We start from the raw sequence: 17,473 nt of genomic DNA on the forward strand, positions 1-17,473 counted from the left end.
AGTTCCCCACAAATCACTGCTCCCGTCTCTTGAGTCCAACTCCAGCCCTCCTGCCCCCGGTGCACACTTGTCAGCATCCTTGTCAGCCACAGTTCCCCATTGCATACAAACTCAGGTTACTGTAGCTTATTTCAACCAAAGTTAGCTACCACAAACCAGGCTCAAGCCATGGTTTCAGATCTGGTTTGTTAGCTTCTGCTTAGAACAAACCACAGTTCCCTGAGCTATGAATAATGAGGAACTGTGGTTTGTTCTAAGTGAAGACAGAAGCTTTTTCTCTTCTTCTTTTGTGTATGAATGGGAAGAAAGAGAGGTAAGCCTATCATGGTTCCTTCCCAATCATCTGAACAATGGTTTAGGCAACTTTCTGAACTAGGCATATGTTAAGTCAAGCAATACAGAAAGCAACACTGTGGAAGAATACCTGGGTGGATTGAAGAAGTTATCTCAAATCGAAACTGTAGCTGGCCACTGACATGGTCTGTTGGCAGCCTTCGTCCCAAAGTGTAGCTGACAACCCTGTCACTGTAAGAAACCAAGGCCATGCTTAGAAGAATTTTATTACTACAGCACTTTCATTCACTACAATTAACTTGTATTATTTATTTATTTATAATATGCATTATTTATGAACCTAACTTATTCATGTTCATTAATTTCAATGGGTTTACTCTAAGTAAAACCTAGCTCAATACCTCCCCACCCCCCACAAAAACCAGGCACGTTAAATGGTTACATGCACCTTAAGTAATGTCTACTTTGGCCCCAGGCTATGTATTTTTCTGCTTTTATACTGTAAACCCCCTTGGATGAAGGGCAACATATAAATTTAATAAATTATCATCATCAACAAAATTTTCAGCATTATATATTCTGGTTCTTTAAAAAAAAAAATCACAACCCAGACAATAAATGGACATTAATATAGTCAAGTCAAATCTTTATTACACCAAATGGCCGAAGTATTGGGAAATTCTGGAACAAGAGGGAGATAGATTAAAACTGCAGAGTTTTGAAAAATTAAAAAACAGAGTGCGAGACTGGCTCCATTATTATCAAATAATGGAGGAATATAATTTGGACAAAAAACTAGGCTTCCAGGTGGAAAAATCAAAATTGGAAACAGAATTGTTAGACCCCAAAGTTAAGAATCTGTCAAGAATGTATAACTTGCTGTTGAAATGGAATACTCAGGATGAAACGGTGAAATCCGCTATGATTAAATGGGCACAAGATGTTGGACATAACATTATGATGGCTGACTGGGAACAGTTATGGACCACAGGTATGAAGTTTATGGCATGTAATGCCTTAAAAGAGAATCTAATGAAAATGATTTACAGGTGGTACGTGACACCAGTCAAGCTTGCAAAAATCTACCATTTGCCTGATAATAAATGCTGGAAATGTAATGAGACTGAAGGTACATTCTTTCACCTTTGGTGGACATGCCCAAGGATTAAGAATTTCTGGGAGATGATTTATAATGAAATGGAAAAGGTATTTAAATATACCTTCCTGAAGAAACCAGAGGCCTTTCTCCTGGGCATGGTCGGCCAATTGGTACCAAAGAAGGATAGAACTTTCTTTATGTATGCTACAACAGCAGCAAGAATTCTCATCGCAAAGCACTGGAAGACACAAGATTTACCCACCCGGGAAGAATGGCAGATGAAGCTGATGGACTACATGGAATTGGCGGAAATGACTGGCAGAATCCGAGACCAGGGAGAAGAGTCGGTGGAAGAAGATTGGAAAAAATTCAAAGTATATTTACAGAAATATTGCAAAATTAATGAATGTTAGAAGGATGCTGGAATGAAGCTATATGGCTTTAGCAGAAATGTTATAAAGAATTAAGTAAAAATAGATTGTTAATGGGCCAAAGTGGAAAATTTAAGGTTAGATTGTGTTAAGATAAATTATAGAACAAAATTTGAGAAAGATGGAAAGGATTTGCTGAAATAGCTAATTGAACTAGAATACAAAAAAGGGAGGTGTGAGGAGGTCGATGAAACAAGTAAATGAAAGGTAAAGATACGGAAATATCGGATGTGTTTTTAAATGTTTTTGTTTCTCTTGTTGTTTTGCTGTATTGTTTTTTGTTTTTCTTTTTATTTCTGATGTATTGTAAGGCATTGTTTTGTTTTGTTTAACTTTTTATTGTTTCGTTCTTCTTTTTTCTGTAACTTTCAAACCTCTAATAAATATCATTTTTTTAAAAAGTCAAATCTTTATTACGGCCACAGGCCAGCCTAAGGTAAAAGCACCTGCATACATAAGTAGAGCAACTGCTTTCCAAAAGCAAAAATAGCACAATTTTTTTATGACATAAAGCAATAGTTGCTCTCCTTTTCATCAGCACTTAAAGAGCTGTGCTCAGAGGGTTACCCAATGGCATGTTTCTCCAGGAGCCGTTGCACTGGCATGGAAAGCTTCCCCAAGAAGCGCTTAATGATCGGCCGACTCTTTGCAAACTTGTCCTTCACCTCTATTTCCAGGACATCCGTGGGCAGGGAGACAAAGCTGAAGAGCTACAAAATAAAACACAAGAAACGGAAGACAGCTTAGAGGTGGGCTGTGCTGGTTCTGACCCAACTATCCCTGGGGCACATATATCTAGTTATCTATATCCAGCAATCTAATAAATCCCAGGAGAAACTATGAAAACAGACCACACCATCCAATTGAACATGTAAAAGGAACCAAGTTTAATTCTGGAATCTGTAGGCAAGGCTGAGAGAGATCCATGACTGGAACCCTGAAGGTGGTATTGAGTTAGGCTGAGTTAGCTTCCTACCATTTGTGACACCTTGTACTTCTGTATGGGGCTGGTTATGTAAACCATGGAGGCAAGATACCGAATCACAGCAGCCATGTGGAGGTGCCAGTTGGAAGAATGCAGTACTCACCAGCATAGAGTACCAGTGTGTCAAAGAGCAAGCTGGCAATAAAACAATCCTGTCCCAAGTTAGATTTAACTCTCTTTTTTAGCAAAAACACAATCTCCACAGACTCGGTGGACTGTCAAGCCTAATGAACACAGCAGCTCATCCTGGGTGGTCTTGTTCCATGAAAATCAGTTGCTGAGACTGAAAGGCCCCACCTCCCCACAGCTGTCTACGTCCCCTCTTCTCCAGGGCTTTCCCCAAGCAATCAGAAACTGCATCTGCAAGCTGCCTGTTGCTGCTCCACCTGTTTCTTGCCTCTTCTGGTTCCAAGAGACATGAGGGAAGGGGAGCTTGTTGTAGCAGAAATGGGAGACAACTGGAACCCTTCACCAGCCTGACTCACCTGTGTCTCTTGGCTTCTCTCCTCCCACCCTCCTGCTTCAGCTTCTGCCTGATTCTGGATATCTCTCTGTCACAGACTCTCCCAGCTCACTAAGCCCTGTTACCTCTTCAGCGTCCAACACCTCCTCTTCCCAGCCTTCTCCCTCTGACTACCCATCGTTGTCCCACCACCCCTCCCCACGCTCTGGGCCTTCGTCCCTTGGTGGTTTCCCAGCTGGTTCCTCTCACCATTCCTCCACATCCAACTGGTCCCTAACACAGCGCCTCTTATTTTGCTGTCCATGCAGTCATACTCTCAAGGATATCGATTAATGTTCCCAACATTAATTACATAAGCATGATGGAGCAACCATCTGATGTATTTTCTAATTAACACTGGCCTATCAACTGGACAAAGACTGTGTTAGGAGACTAAAAACCTTACAGGCATTGGGAACTGAGAAGCAACACCTTGGGGGGGGGGAAGTGTTAGAAATCCAGTCCATTGAGTGTACCATGTTCAGGTACACCACATCAGCTTCTTCAACATTCCTTAGCAGGGGGCTTAGCCCCCCAATATTGAGGGGGGAGGAGGCTGAGTCACTGAGCCGAGCACAGTGCAGCATCAAAGGCAAGCTTCTCCTGAGCACGAGAGGAGGAGCCACGGTCACTGAAGCTGGGCAAGGCCTCTTCCCAATAATGTGCCTCCTCCTGATGCTGTCACACATGTGACGTCCCTGACGTCGCATCACACGTGTGCCTGATACTACACTGTCCCTCCAGTTTTTGGCCCAAGGTGGCACCTCTGGCCATGTTGGTCACTTCAAAATAAAAATAAAAAGCCTAAACCATTAGTTACTTTGAAAATTCAGGTCCATTTATTCATTGGAAAAACTGACTCCATGTGTAACAGCATAGCAAATTCAATCCAAGAAAGGTCTGAGGCTCAGTTTCTTTTCCTGCTTGCAGCATCAGCCCCTCATCCTGACCACATCCAAATCCATTGCCCTTTACCATGGAAAGAAAGGATTGTATAGCTTGCTGGTAAACACACATTTCCCAAATACAAGCTTGCCTCATGGCATGACCACAGCCTGTGCTGGAGAGAATAATGGGAAGGAACAGAGGTCCTCAGCCTCTGAAAACGCACCTGCCTACTCTCACCTACAAATACCCCTGACAGCCATTCTACCCCCTCCATCCCATGCCAGGTTTCTTCCAACTTGGGAGCCAGATCTGTATTAAAATGTCAAGGACAGATCTGCAGGAAAGAACTGGTGGCTGCAGGAAAGATGAAGCATCTCTCGCCCACCAATACTGCTCTGCAGATGTCCTACCTGCCCCATATTACCAGGGACCCTATTTTGTTGCAGCCTAATTAGCTCAGAAATCCAGTCCTTTGATTCCAACCAGAGCAGCTAATGCATCTCTAGGTTTTGGGGCTCTCATTCACTTTTCTGCTGCAATCAGCTAATGTAAATAGCCAGTTAACGCCACATGCTAAAATACACCTTGCTTCTTTTGTTTGCCTATTATTTGGCAATTCAGATCAAATATCCAGTTTTTCTCCCTGTAGCAGTTAGGCTTTTTTAAAATAAAAAAACCAATTAAGAATTATATGGTACCCTCGAGTGCACAGAGGTATGTGGCAATGAATAATTCATACTAAGAGCTTGCTGTGTGCTTGTGTGTGCATGGTTATGGGGGCGGGGCGGGGCGGGGGGGAACCTGACTTCATGAAGCTAGCATTAGATTATAATTCTTCCATTTCCTTGCTTGTGCCTTTTCAATTATTCAGGTTGCAGCATCCTTTTAATTTGGATCTCAGCTCCTTAAACTAATCATCCTAAGTGATTGATGTTTGAAAGGGCTGGTTCTAAACTTTGCATGCATGAATGGTAGGATGTGAACACGTACACATCAATATCCTAGCACAGGAATGACCAAGATGTATTTTTAGGGGCCATCCTATTCTCCAGACAGTAGTCTAGAGAACAGAAGTATACAGCTCAAAAACTACTGGTGAAATCACTTCACAAATGATCAGGATTTATGCTAAAGATGTTGAGATATAACCTTAAAGGCTTCACAGTTATGTCGCATATACACTCAAGTACAGCCAGTGCACTGGAGACAAAACTAAAAGAGAGATGTAACATTAAATTGTGTGGGATATTCAAGAAGAGCCTTGCTGACTCAGACTAAAGCAACAGGCTGTGCGCACACCACACATTTAAAGCACGTAATCTCTGCATCCCAAGAATGGTTGTTCAACCCAATTCCTGCCCCCCCCCCTCGCCTCTGACTCCAGACGGCCCACAGCCTCTTCCTGCTGCCTAAACCCAGTTGCCTCTTCAGCTTCTGACACCATCACCAAGTTTGCTCCCTCTTTGCCCTCTGACCACTCTTTGTTGTTCCACTACCAGCCCCCTGGCTCAGAGCCTCCGTCTCTTAGGGTTTCCCAGCTAGTGCCTGCCACCACTCTTCTGCACCCAGCCAGTCCTGACTAGAGTTTTAAAAATATTTTAAATTTAATTGTGAGCAACACTATCTGTTCCCTATTCCTTTCAAGACATTCTATTTCCATTTTTAGACACTTTCTACAGTCCCAGTTTAAGAAATCCAATAACAAAATCAAATTCTTTATTGTGATTTCACTTTAAAAAAATTATTATTATTTTGCAGAGCTCAGAGATGTTAGTGTTGTTTCTGAAAGTTAATAGCTGTTTCTGAGTGTTTGCTGAATGATGGGGGAGGAGGTAAAACAGATGCCCAACCCAACATGAAGCAAAGTGCACGAGTTCTGCTCCCTGTTTATCCCAGCTGATTTCAGGAATGAAGAAATCACTCTGTTCTTATTTCTGGGGAGTTAATGGAAACATGATGAGCAGAGGAAAATGGGGAACGTGTAACTGTTCAGTTTGCTGTCCTTACCTGACCTGGCCTACTTTCAATACTACAGCAATACAACACTCATGTCACCTTCAGTTTTCTTAGAAGAGATGTCAAATGCCTTTGCATGCAGGTGTGTGTTCATGGTGAGAGAAAAGCTAAGAGTGAAAGAAAAAGGCGGTGGGGGGATACTTGGTTTGCTGTCCAAGATGCTTGTGCTGGGAGCTAAATCTAGCTTGAGTGGTCTATTTATAGACACAGCACTTGCTAATAAAAGAAACAACTGACTCTTGATCTCCTGCTCAATATTGTTGTGACTGATGTAAATTTACCTGCAAGTGCAGCATGGAAAATACAGAACTTAAGGGATGCTCATCAAATTCGCAGATGACACCAAATTGTGAGGGGTAACTAATGCTGCAGAAGACAGAATCAGAATTAAAAATGACCTTGAACAATTTGAAAACTGGGTCCAAGCTAACAAAATGAATTTCAGTAGGGACAAATGTAAGTTTCTGCATTTAGGCAGGAAGATGGAGGACACCTGGCTTACTAACAATACATGTGAAAAGGATCTTGGAGGTCTTAGTTGACCACAAGCTTCACATGAGTCAACAGTGTGATGCAGCAGCAAAAAAAGCTAGTGCTATTCTAGGCTGCATCAACAGAGGTATAGTGTCCCAATCAAGGGAAGTAATAGTATTGCTTTATTTTGCCTTGGTCAGACCCCCACGTAGAGTACTGTGTCCAGTTCTGGGTGCCACAATTTAAGAAGGATGTTGACAAGCTGGAACATGTGCAGAGGAAGGCAACACAGATGATCAAGGGTCTGGAAACCAAGCCTTATGAATGGTTGAAGGAGCTGTTTAGCCTGGGAAAGGGGAGACTGAAAGGAGATGTGATAGACATCTTCAAATATCTAAAGGGCTGTCCCTAGCAAGGCAAAAACACTCAAGGAGGCTGTGATCAGTGCCTGGGGAGGGGGCATGGCCTAGGAAGAGTCCTGTGGTGGGCAGCTAGAGAGGCATGCAGGGTTGCTTCTGGCCATAGCTGTCAACTTTTCCCTTTTCTTGCGAGGAATCCTATTCAGAATAAGGGAATTTCCCTTTAAAAAAGGGAAACGTTGACAGCTATGCTTCTGGCTCTCAGGCCTGAGTTTCTCCACCCTGCCTTATATGGACAACTCAGCTATAGGCAAGTGGTTCTCCCTAGGGGCCACTCCATGCACCACTGAGAAGGCCCTGTTGACTGGGAGGTGCTTGGCTCCCTGGCCCTGGTTTGGGTGGGCACTTGGCTGGTGTCTGCAGGAGTCAGGGCAGAGGTCAGCAACAGCTCCAAGGTGTCAGTGAAGTTAACTCTTTATCCAAAGAAGCAAAGCAGCTTAGGTCTAGTGAGCACAGCAACTCTTCCCAGTAGATCTTGGTCCATTGAGACAGTTGCAAGAACCGAAGGTCCCCACCTTCCCACAGCTTCTAAGTCTTCCCACCCCTGGTTCCTTCCCAAGCAATTTGAGGCTACTTTTTCTTGCCTGTCTCTGCTCCACCTTCTTCATACCTATTTGGATTCTGGGGGACAAGGGGGAAGGGAAGCTGGTTTGCTGCAGAAGGGGGAGACAGCCTGGCTTCCTCAACAGCCTGACTCATTGCTGTCTCTTGACCCCTCTCCCAGTGGCACAGCTAGGGATTTTGCCCCACCCCCAAATTTCAATATGGCCCAGTGTTCAAATACCTTTCCACCAATTAAGACTACACATTCACACACACACTTTTCTCCGTAACTTTGCCCCCACTCACTTTCTGCCACCATCCCTTCCCCGCCCACTCAGTGGTATAGCTGGGTCTTTCATTGCCCCTTTCGCTGTGCTGCCCTGTGCCGCCCTGCATCTCCCACACCCACTAGTTATGCTAGTGCACTCTCCCACCTCCACTTCCACCTCTGATTCTGGACTGCTCTCTGCCCCAGCCTCTTCCTGCTCACAAAACTCTGTTACCTCTTCAGTTTCTGACACACCTCCTCCCAGATTGATCCCTCTTCTCCCTCTGACCACTCATTGTCACCCCACCACCAATCCCTGGCTGTGAGCCGTCTTCCTTTGGGGTTTCCCTTGGGGGTTTCCCAGCTGGTGCCTCCCACCACTCCTCTGCATCACTGGATTTGGAATTAGGTTCTTGTTTGCTGGAGGTGCAGAAGCCACCAACTAGAGCACCTCACCCTCCTCTGTGCATTTGATAGTCATGCTTCCTAGTTTGCAAGTTACTCCATCCTGGAACAGCAGTAACTTGAGGACTAGGGCTCTGGGGAGGAGAGGGAAGGTTATATCTTCGCAGGACACATGTACATTGACTTTCCCTTGCTCACTGTTGCCCATGCCTGTGTGCCTTAAAGAGTGACAGGAACCCACTGGGTTCTATGGTGAACCCCTCCATGGGCACAGTAGTGCCCAAAAGCCCAGATCGTTCCCATAATTGTGACCCTATTTTTCTTTTTTTGCGAAATCTGTTTCAGCTTGTTCAGAGACTCCTGAAAATCTTGCCCTTTTAAAAGCTTGTCTAGCAGCTATTTGCTTGCTTTATTTATAGTCACTTTCAGCGTGATGACAATGCTTCTTCAGTAAATAAAGGGTCTCCCATTCCTCTAAGCAACTCCTTTACAGTTGTTATTATTTCACAGATTAAATGCTACACTGGAAGCTATTGACAGTAAAGGTATTTAAGGCTAGCAACATCCATTCACCACTGTGGTAAGGGCTGATATAAAATAAAGCATTGCAACAAATGGGTATTTTCTGGCTTAAACAGATATTTGAGGATACTAAAACTAAGGATTACATTGCATTGAATATTTAGAAGCTTCAGCCCTGCAAACAATAGCTCTTCATGTACAGCTGATTATAAAACTGGTGGCTTTTTAAATTTTATACCACTATTTGTAGCCAAACATTGCTTAATGGGGTCCTGATGAACAAAATCCTGTAAGAAAAGTTAGATATAGATTTCTGGATGCCTTATTCCCCCTGACTGCTCCAAGAGAAGATTGCAAGTTTCACAGCAAACATATTTGTTGTTATTATTATTTATTTAAAGTTGATGCTAATTTTATCATTTTCCCATTCAGACCCAGACCCATGGGTCAGTGTCAGAGGCTGGATTACCAGGCACCTACATAAACCCATGCCTCAAGAGGGGACCCACTACCAATTTACTATACTTTTCACTGAACACACATTTTATTTCCACATGCTCAATTCTAAACTTGCATCCAACCTTCAAAGGACCACACACACACACACACACACACACACCCTTCTGCCTCAGGAGCATAATGGAATGGCTGTTGACAAAACAGGAAGGAAATCAAGAGTGGTCAAGTGCAACTATACAGATTACCCGATGGTACACAGAGACATCAAAATCTGGGCAGTATAAAATGCTCAGCTGCCCTTCAACAAAGAATAATTTTTCAGGCCCTCGCGGTGCATCTCATGTAATAGATAGGACCTTAAACTTAAGCACACTAGATGCACCAGCCAATTTTTGACGCTCCCATGGGCCCATTCCCCAAAGGTATAAAACTCAATGAGAAGGAAATAAATTGAATAACAGAAGCCAGCTCAGGGAATCTAATATAGTTACTAAAGAAAATAAGAATGGCTGTCATTAGCTGAAGAAGTCATCCTATAATCTGTAACAACATTTTAGCAGTTCAGCTTGACATTCTTATAATCTTTAGTTGCCATTTTTTACAAACCACACAAGCTTTTAGACCTTTTGAGGGCATAGAAAACCCAGAATCCAACAGGTGCTAACAAAGGTTTCTCAAATACACCAAAATCTCTATTATGAACTACTACTATAGCTCACCAGTAACAATTTTGTGGCTTGTGGCCACCTTTTGTGGCCCATTTGCAGCACAAAAAATGTAGCTTTTCTCAGTCCAAAATCATTCATGCTCATCCTCAATATGTTGCTTTCAATCTAGATCAATATTGATTCTGCTGGCCACAACTGATTTTGCATATTTGATATGCAGTTAAAAACCCTTCCCTTGATCAGATTATCCATGTCTTTTCCTCCCTGCACATGACCCAGGTGAAGAAGGAAGTGGTGATGGTGATCTTGGTAAAAGGTAAAGGACCCTGGATGGTTAAGTCCAGTCAAAGGCGACTACGGGGTTGCGGCGCTCATCTCACTTTAAGGCCGAGGGAGCCAGCATTTGTCCACAGACAGCTTTTTGGGTCATGTGGCCAGCATGACTAAACCGCTTCTGGTGTAACAGAACACCGTGATGGAAACCAGAGCACACAAAAAAGTTGTTTACCTTCCCACCACTGTGGTACCTATTTATCTACTTGCACTTTGACGTGCTTTCAAACTGCTAGGTTGGCAGGAGCTGGGACAAAGCAATGGGAGCTCACCCCCTCGCGGGGATTCAAACCACCGACCTTCTGATCGGCAAGCCCAAGAGGCTCAGTGCTTTTAGACCACAGTGCCACCCGCATCCCTGTAATCTTGGTATACACCCACTCACAACATCATTGTGCAGGTGAGGATATACCCTTCCCAACATCCATTGCCAGGACCATCTATGTCTGTTTTCATCTATTTTCAAATAGACACAATGTGGGGTAATGCAGAAACAAGCTGCAGTGTGTTTTTACTTTCAGAATGAAACCACTTTCTCAAGAAGACTGAAGAATTGTACCTGTCATACAAGTTCCCTGTAAAGAACAGTGTTCTAATAATACCACTCCTACCGACACGTGAGGGTGAATTTGCCAAACCCCTTGTTGGTTTGACCCTGGGATGGAGCTGGTGGTAGCCAATTAGGTATTTGGAGAAGGGAGGAAGGCAGGTTTTACAAATTGGCTCCTTTCCAAACTCTTCATTCTGCTTTTTTTGGGGTGAAGGAGGGGAGAACTATGTGCATTTGCTCTTTAAAGACCAAGGCAGAAACCTTTGAGCACATGGTATGGCCTGTATTTCAAAAGCTGGTTTCTGTGGAGGTTTCAGCTGTACAGGACCTTGCTATAGACAGTGTCTGCTGGTTGTCTGGGACCTGTTCTTACTCCAGGCGTAAGTGCCTATTTCCCTGGATTGGGGCCTTCTCTGTGTGTGATAGGAAAGGGGAACCTTCCATACCTACAACCTTCTCCGTTCTTCCTTTGCAGTACAGCAAATGTAGGGACGTTAAAAGGGAAGATTCCCCCCACCTCCATTCCTACACCATCACTTTCAACATGGGAGTCCTCCTCAGTGGCGGAACTTCATACTCCAGCACCAGGGGCGGGCGGAGAGCAGGCGGGGTGTGTGGCGCCCAGCATAGGCGGGGGAAGCCACGATGGCACCCCACTGGGATGGTACTGTTGGAGGCGGTGCGCTCCCCCCACACTCCTCTTCCTCTGCCAGTGGTCCTCCTCCTGGCTAGGGAAGGGAAGGCATCAGGCCTGGGGCACAATACAGGTTGCATGCTATCATTGCAATTTAATTTGCCACTTAATATTATTCTGGTTTTGTTTGTATGTTTGCCCCTGTGAAGTCCTTATTAGGCTTGGATTTTCTGCACTGCAGGGTGGCTGCAGCTGATGTCACTGTTTTTGCTTAAACAGCCCTTGCCTCAATTGGCATTCTTATAACTTCATTTTGACACAGATCCCCTTTCTTGTTGCTCAGCATTACTCCTGTACCATTTGGCAAGTTCTCATTTAATATATGACAAGATAAGAATTCCTTCCAAGCCTCTGCTGCAGGGCCACAGGTGGAGTGGGGAGGGAGACTAATCCCTCCCTCATTAAGGAACTTCCCTGCCTGGACTGTCTTGGTTTAGCTAGTTCTGCTTATTAGGCTGTTCTACAGATCTTTTGTTATATTTGAAAAAAACTTAAATCCCCCCTGTTTTTGGCACCACAGTATCATGACTTCTTTATGGGTGTATCGGCAAAGAACTTTTCCTGAAGAACGATGAGGACTTATGGCTGAAGCAAACTTTTTACCATTCTCTCATAGTTCAAAGTATTCCTTGTAATTTTGGAATCCTGTGTATCTTTGAAAAACTTTCATGTTGTTCATCATTGGTGCTAGTTAAATATAGATACTATTTGTATATATTTGAATCTCTATTTATTGTGCAGATGGTTGTGAAATCCCTGCAGTGTGCATCTTTATTAATAATGTATGTTTGGACACTGTGTCATAAATTATGCTTGCCCAACTCAAAGAGGGAAGAAGACAGAGGCCAGAAATAGGCAGCTTTTGTTGAGAGAGAGAGAGCGAGAGCGTGCTAAAGGCAATTTGGAAGAGGGATCACTGCATATTATGTGATGGTTATGACCTATAAAGCCCTATACGGCTTAGGTCCAAGCTATCTGAAAGACCATACTCCCTCTTACAAACTTGCCCAGACTCTGAGATCTTCAGAGAATGCCCTTTTCTTGGTCCTGCCATTCTCACAGGCCTGCTTGATGGGGATGCGCGAGAGGGTCCTCTCAATGGTGGCTGCTCCCAGACTCTGGAACTCCCTCCCCAGAGAAGCCAGACTGGCTCCCTCCTTGTTGTCCTTCCACCAGCAGGTGAAGACCTTGTTCCAACAGGGAACTGACTGCTTTTGATGAAAGGGCTAGTGTTGTGAGGTTTTTACTAATTCTCTGTATATTTTTAATATAGATGATAGATATAGCTAGAGAGCTAAAGATAGTTTTATTAATGTTTAATTGTTTTTAAATTATTCCTCTATAGGAAGCTACCTTGAGTCTCTGTCAAGGAAAAAGGCAGGGTATAAATAAATACATATCAATCATATTATATCCATCCCAATTTCACCTCTGCAATGAAATTTTCGATAAAAATTGAGGCATTGCAGAAATTGTTTTCTGCCTCCACCATCTGGCAGGTCTTAAATGCTTGCCACATGCCCACAAATGCTGCTTCCTCACATCTCAGAACCTTTTGCTAGGAGACCAAGTGGGCCTCCTTCACATTGCTGAAGGAAAAGGCCAGTCTTTCCTCCCCTGCCTGGGTGGAGCGTGCCCTGCATCGAACAGTTTGATCAGGGCCAACCCTGGGCAAAGGAAATATATATGCACACTATAACTGAAGTCTCTCTCAAACCATTTCCCATTCTCTTACTGACATTATCGTTTTACTTACTGACATTACTGATTGTTTCAAATACATTGTTTTGAATTGCTAATAGTTACTGTTGTTCATTTGTGGAAAAATAGCATGCAATTAAACATAATGACGATGATCTGTCTCCAGCCAAAATTATGTGTTGAAGAAGTTGACATATAAACACATATATTAAAAGTACAACTTTCTGTTTTATAGCAAGTTAAACATAGTTAAATATGCATATCTGACTACACTGCTCTTGTTTACAACATTATATAGAATACTTCTTGCGTAGGCAATGAGTTCTGGGGAAATCAGAGCTTGTCAGTTAACTGGCCTTTCAGTTTAAAAGAAATTGGGCTGTGCAGCCGTAATGGTGACTTGGTTTCCGTACTGTTTAAAGCCAACCAGCTTGTTGCTCAGCGCCGTGTTTCTGAGAGAAAATTCCCAATTGTACGCAGAATGAAGTTGCTCACTAATGGAAAAACCTTCAGGCATTTGCAGATTGCTTCTCAGCCACAAGACGTCAGCAAACTGAACATTTAAATACAGTGAGAACTGAGCCTAAACCAGAGCACATTCAGTGAAATACAGTATTTTGTGCCCTGCCAAAAGCAATTCCCTCTGCCTTCATTTCAGTGAATCTTGTGAAATGATGTAAAAATGTTCATTCAAAGTGAAGGCAGAGACGCAGCACTCTCTCTGATTTGGCTTTACAGTATCATTCAGAGCACAATTGGATTCACTGTGTGCTAATATGATAGCATCCTGTTGCCTTTGTTGTCCCTGATCCACTGTGATCACCAGGATAAAAACCCAGTGGTAGTAAAAACAAACAAACCAACTCCCAGAGGATCCAGATTGAGAATATAAGCAGCTACAAACAGCACACAAAAAAGTCAAGCAAAAGGGAGACTTTTGGGAAATCTTTTCCTTTTACAAATTGTCTCATTTGGGCCATAAATGTTACAGGTTGGATCCAGACTTAGCCGACTTGTCCCACTGATTTCAATAAGACCTAGCTATAGGGAGACAGTGTAAGGTAGGCCTGCACAATGTACATTACTGTAAGTTACCTCTATTCCAAACTCTGTTCAGAAAGTGGGAGGGGCTACTGCCAGCTGAGATGGCAAGTGAATGTGGGTCTTAGTTTTGGAGACTGGACCCAAGGTCACATGACCAGGTTGGTTTGGAACAGGTGTCTCTCCTTTTCTGCTGGCGTAAGTTTCACCAACTGAGGCAGGGTGAAGGGACTTAAGCCAGTGGTTTATGCTGGCATAGCCCCAGTTCGACCAGGAAAGCCATGTTTTGCCAAATCAAAACTCTCTCACTCCAGCAGAAGCTAGGTTTGGACTGTGCTGTAGGTCTGGATTGAATCCAATAAATGTATCAAAAAATGTGTTATATCTTGTTTAGTGCAAACCACAAAGTGAAGTGAAACTTCAGTAGGTACTTAATATTCTCTGTGTTCAACCTACTGCAACAATTTCATTCAGTAGCTAACACAGTTTCTACCTTTGGTAGGCCCTTCCTATGCAAACTGACTTTGAAAGCAACCCTCCTCCAGCACAATCTCTGGGCTTGGACTCTGATGCCATCCAAATATAGCAGTTGCCAATTTAAAAGTTTTCAATGATACAAATACATTTTCATTTCCTTGCTAAATTTCTTGTACCCTCATGCTGCTTGTTCTCTTCTTTTCCAGTAACACTGCGAAGACTTTCTGGCACCTAACAATGGCATCCAACCACCCTCTAATTACGTTCTTGTAATGCCAAGCTGTGCCTTTATTTAATAATTACCAACCCTACAAATAACAGTTTTGTAGTACATTGTCTACCAAAGGACTAAAGTAGCATTTGTCTTAGTAGCAAATTACACTGTTGTGGCTGAAATTTAAGGAAATTTGCATTTCAAGTGCAAACCATTAAATGATGATTTGGACAAGGAGGATATATCAAATCATACATGTTACTCATCTAAGTTCCAGCAGCCCAACTTAGAGAGTAAGACTGGTGGCAAGCCCCTGGCTTGATGGATTCACTTTTCTGCTTCCCCCAAGATTGCAGCCACCTCTTCTTACGTTCTTCCTCCCCCCAGCCCCCTCCCCATTCTTTATTTTCTGTATCTTTTTTGTTCTCTCTTGTCAGACAGTAGGACCCAAACCAACGGCTTGAAGTTACAAGAAAGGAGATTCTGATTAAACAAGAACTTTCTGACAGTAAGAGACATTTGACAGTGGAAGGGACTCCCTCAGAAGGTGGTGGCCTCTCCTTCATTGGAGGTTTATAAGCAGAAACTGGATGGGCATCTGTCATGTATGATCTTGTTGAGATCCCTGCATTGCGGGGGGTTGGACTAGATCACCGTCAGGGTCCCTTCCAACTCTACAATTCTACGATTTCATGATTTTATGATTCCATGATTCCTAGATTCACATACTCTTTCACTCTCATTTCCTCTCAATATTTTACTCCTTTTCTATTTTTATACACCCTTTTCTTCTGATGGACTTTGCTTGAAGCAGGACTTAATGTGAGCCAGGGCTTCCCAGGGCACAGCTTCAGAATTTCATTGACTATCACAGCTCAGGCAGAAGGTGCACAGTGTGGCTGAGAGCCCATGCATGGTGCTTTCCCCTTCCTCTGTAAGTCATAGCAAGGAGCATCCACTTCCTAGGGGAGGTTCCCAAGTCAGAAGCTATGACTTCAGGTAAGCTTAAACCCTGCACCTTTTCATTTAGGCACTTGTAGACCAGTGTTTCCCAACCGGTGTTCCGCGGCACACTACTGTGCCGTGAGACACCGGCTGGTGTGCCGTGGGAGGGAGGCGGGCGAGAGGCGGCGGCGAGAGGCGGCGGCGGCGGCGAGGATCCGCGTCGAGCCGGGGCGGCTCCGCGGTGGTGGTGCCGAGCGGCGGGGCAGCGCGCGCAAAAGGGAGGCGCGCGAGACAGCGGAGGAGGAGGAGGCCGGCATGTCCGGGCAGCAGCAGCAACAGCAGCAGCAGCAGCAACTCCCGGCGACGGCTCCTCCTCCGCCCGCTATCGCAGCCGCCGCCGCCTCAGCTGCCGCCGCCGCCTCAGCTGCCCTCGCTCTGCTGCCTCCTCCCACCCCGGCAAGGGGGAGGGAAAAAACTTTCATTTCTGTGCGTCCCTCCCAGCGTGACGCTGCGCGCTGACGTCACGGGGCGGGGCTTTAATGGTGGTGTGCCGCGAGATTTTTTTCCGGTAAGCAGGTGTGCCGTTGCCCAAAAACATTTGGGAAACACTGTTGTAGACGATGGGGACACAGAGGTGGCAGGGCGTGTGTGGAGATTACATTGTACCTGTGAGAAAAGGCTCTCTTCAAACAGTGACATCCTCTCTGTTCCTCCAAGCTTTTATAAAATGTCTGCACCTTGGCTAAATTTGTGCATTTGCTCCAAGGGCATAGCAGCTTTATTTCATTTTTCAAAAAAGCTAATGGCTTACCTCTCCTTGCCAGATGGGATTGACCGTGTTACACATGATCTTGGATCTCTTCTCCTGTCCATGGTGAGGAAGAGCTGGGAAGATGCTGTGCTTTCCAGGCTGGATTGAAACCTTTAGGTAAGGGTCTGGATTGAAGAACATGCCTTTCTTCAGGCCAAAGGCTTGAAAATCTGCAGAAAGTTGAGCGGGATCCACTTCAATCATTAATAATTTTTAGCTTCCCCTCTTTGTAACCTCTTTGAAACATTTTATCTAATTTTAAATCTTGAGAACTGTATTCTCTGCCATCATGACACTCAAAGCAGCAGACATAACCAGTGAGACAAGTCTCAGTGATTGCCACGGGAAATGTACACACCATACATTTAAAGCCCATTTCCCTCACCCCCAGGAATCTTGGGAACTGTAGTTTGCCCCTCATAGAGCAACCATGGCCAGCATTCTTAACAAACTGCAGTTCTCAGGATTCTTGTGGGTATGTGCTTCAAATACATGGTGTGCATGCATCCTTAGCTGCATGAAAATAGTTTAATGACTGCTGCTATAAAGTCTGTAGCTGCACGTGTGATGGACAAAGGCCTTCACATGGGCCAAGAAACATGGGGAGAGTGGGAGGCATTCAGAAACTGGTCAGAGAGTTACAAGGATGAATAAAATCATGCAAGGAACATGGAAGAGATTTAGACCCAGTGTTTCTAGAGCTCCTTGGGCTCTGCAAATCTCCTTGCTCTGCC

At 44.2% G+C, this 17,473-nt stretch overlaps 1 protein-coding gene across 7 annotated transcripts in view; it reads right to left on the minus strand.

Moving 5' to 3' along the window:
* The window catches only part of HECW1 (HECT, C2 and WW domain containing E3 ubiquitin protein ligase 1), a 200,662-nt gene that overhangs the window by 70,856 nt on the left and 112,333 nt on the right, over positions 1 to 17,473 (minus strand). For all 7 annotated transcript variants that reach the window (XM_081165080.1, XM_081165085.1, XM_081165081.1 and 4 more), the window contains 3 exons: positions 16,740 to 16,909; positions 2,392 to 2,534; positions 425 to 525 (listed from right to left, as the gene is read on the minus strand). In XM_081165080.1, coding sequence (XP_081021206.1) covers positions 425 to 525; positions 2,392 to 2,534; positions 16,740 to 16,909 — 414 coding nt within the window. The remainder of the gene's footprint in view (positions 1 to 424; positions 526 to 2,391; positions 2,535 to 16,739; positions 16,910 to 17,473) is intronic.

Source organism: Podarcis bocagei, assembly GCF_964188305.1.
Source record: "Podarcis bocagei genome assembly, chromosome: 12".
Taxonomy (NCBI): domain Eukaryota; kingdom Metazoa; phylum Chordata; class Lepidosauria; order Squamata; family Lacertidae; genus Podarcis; species Podarcis bocagei.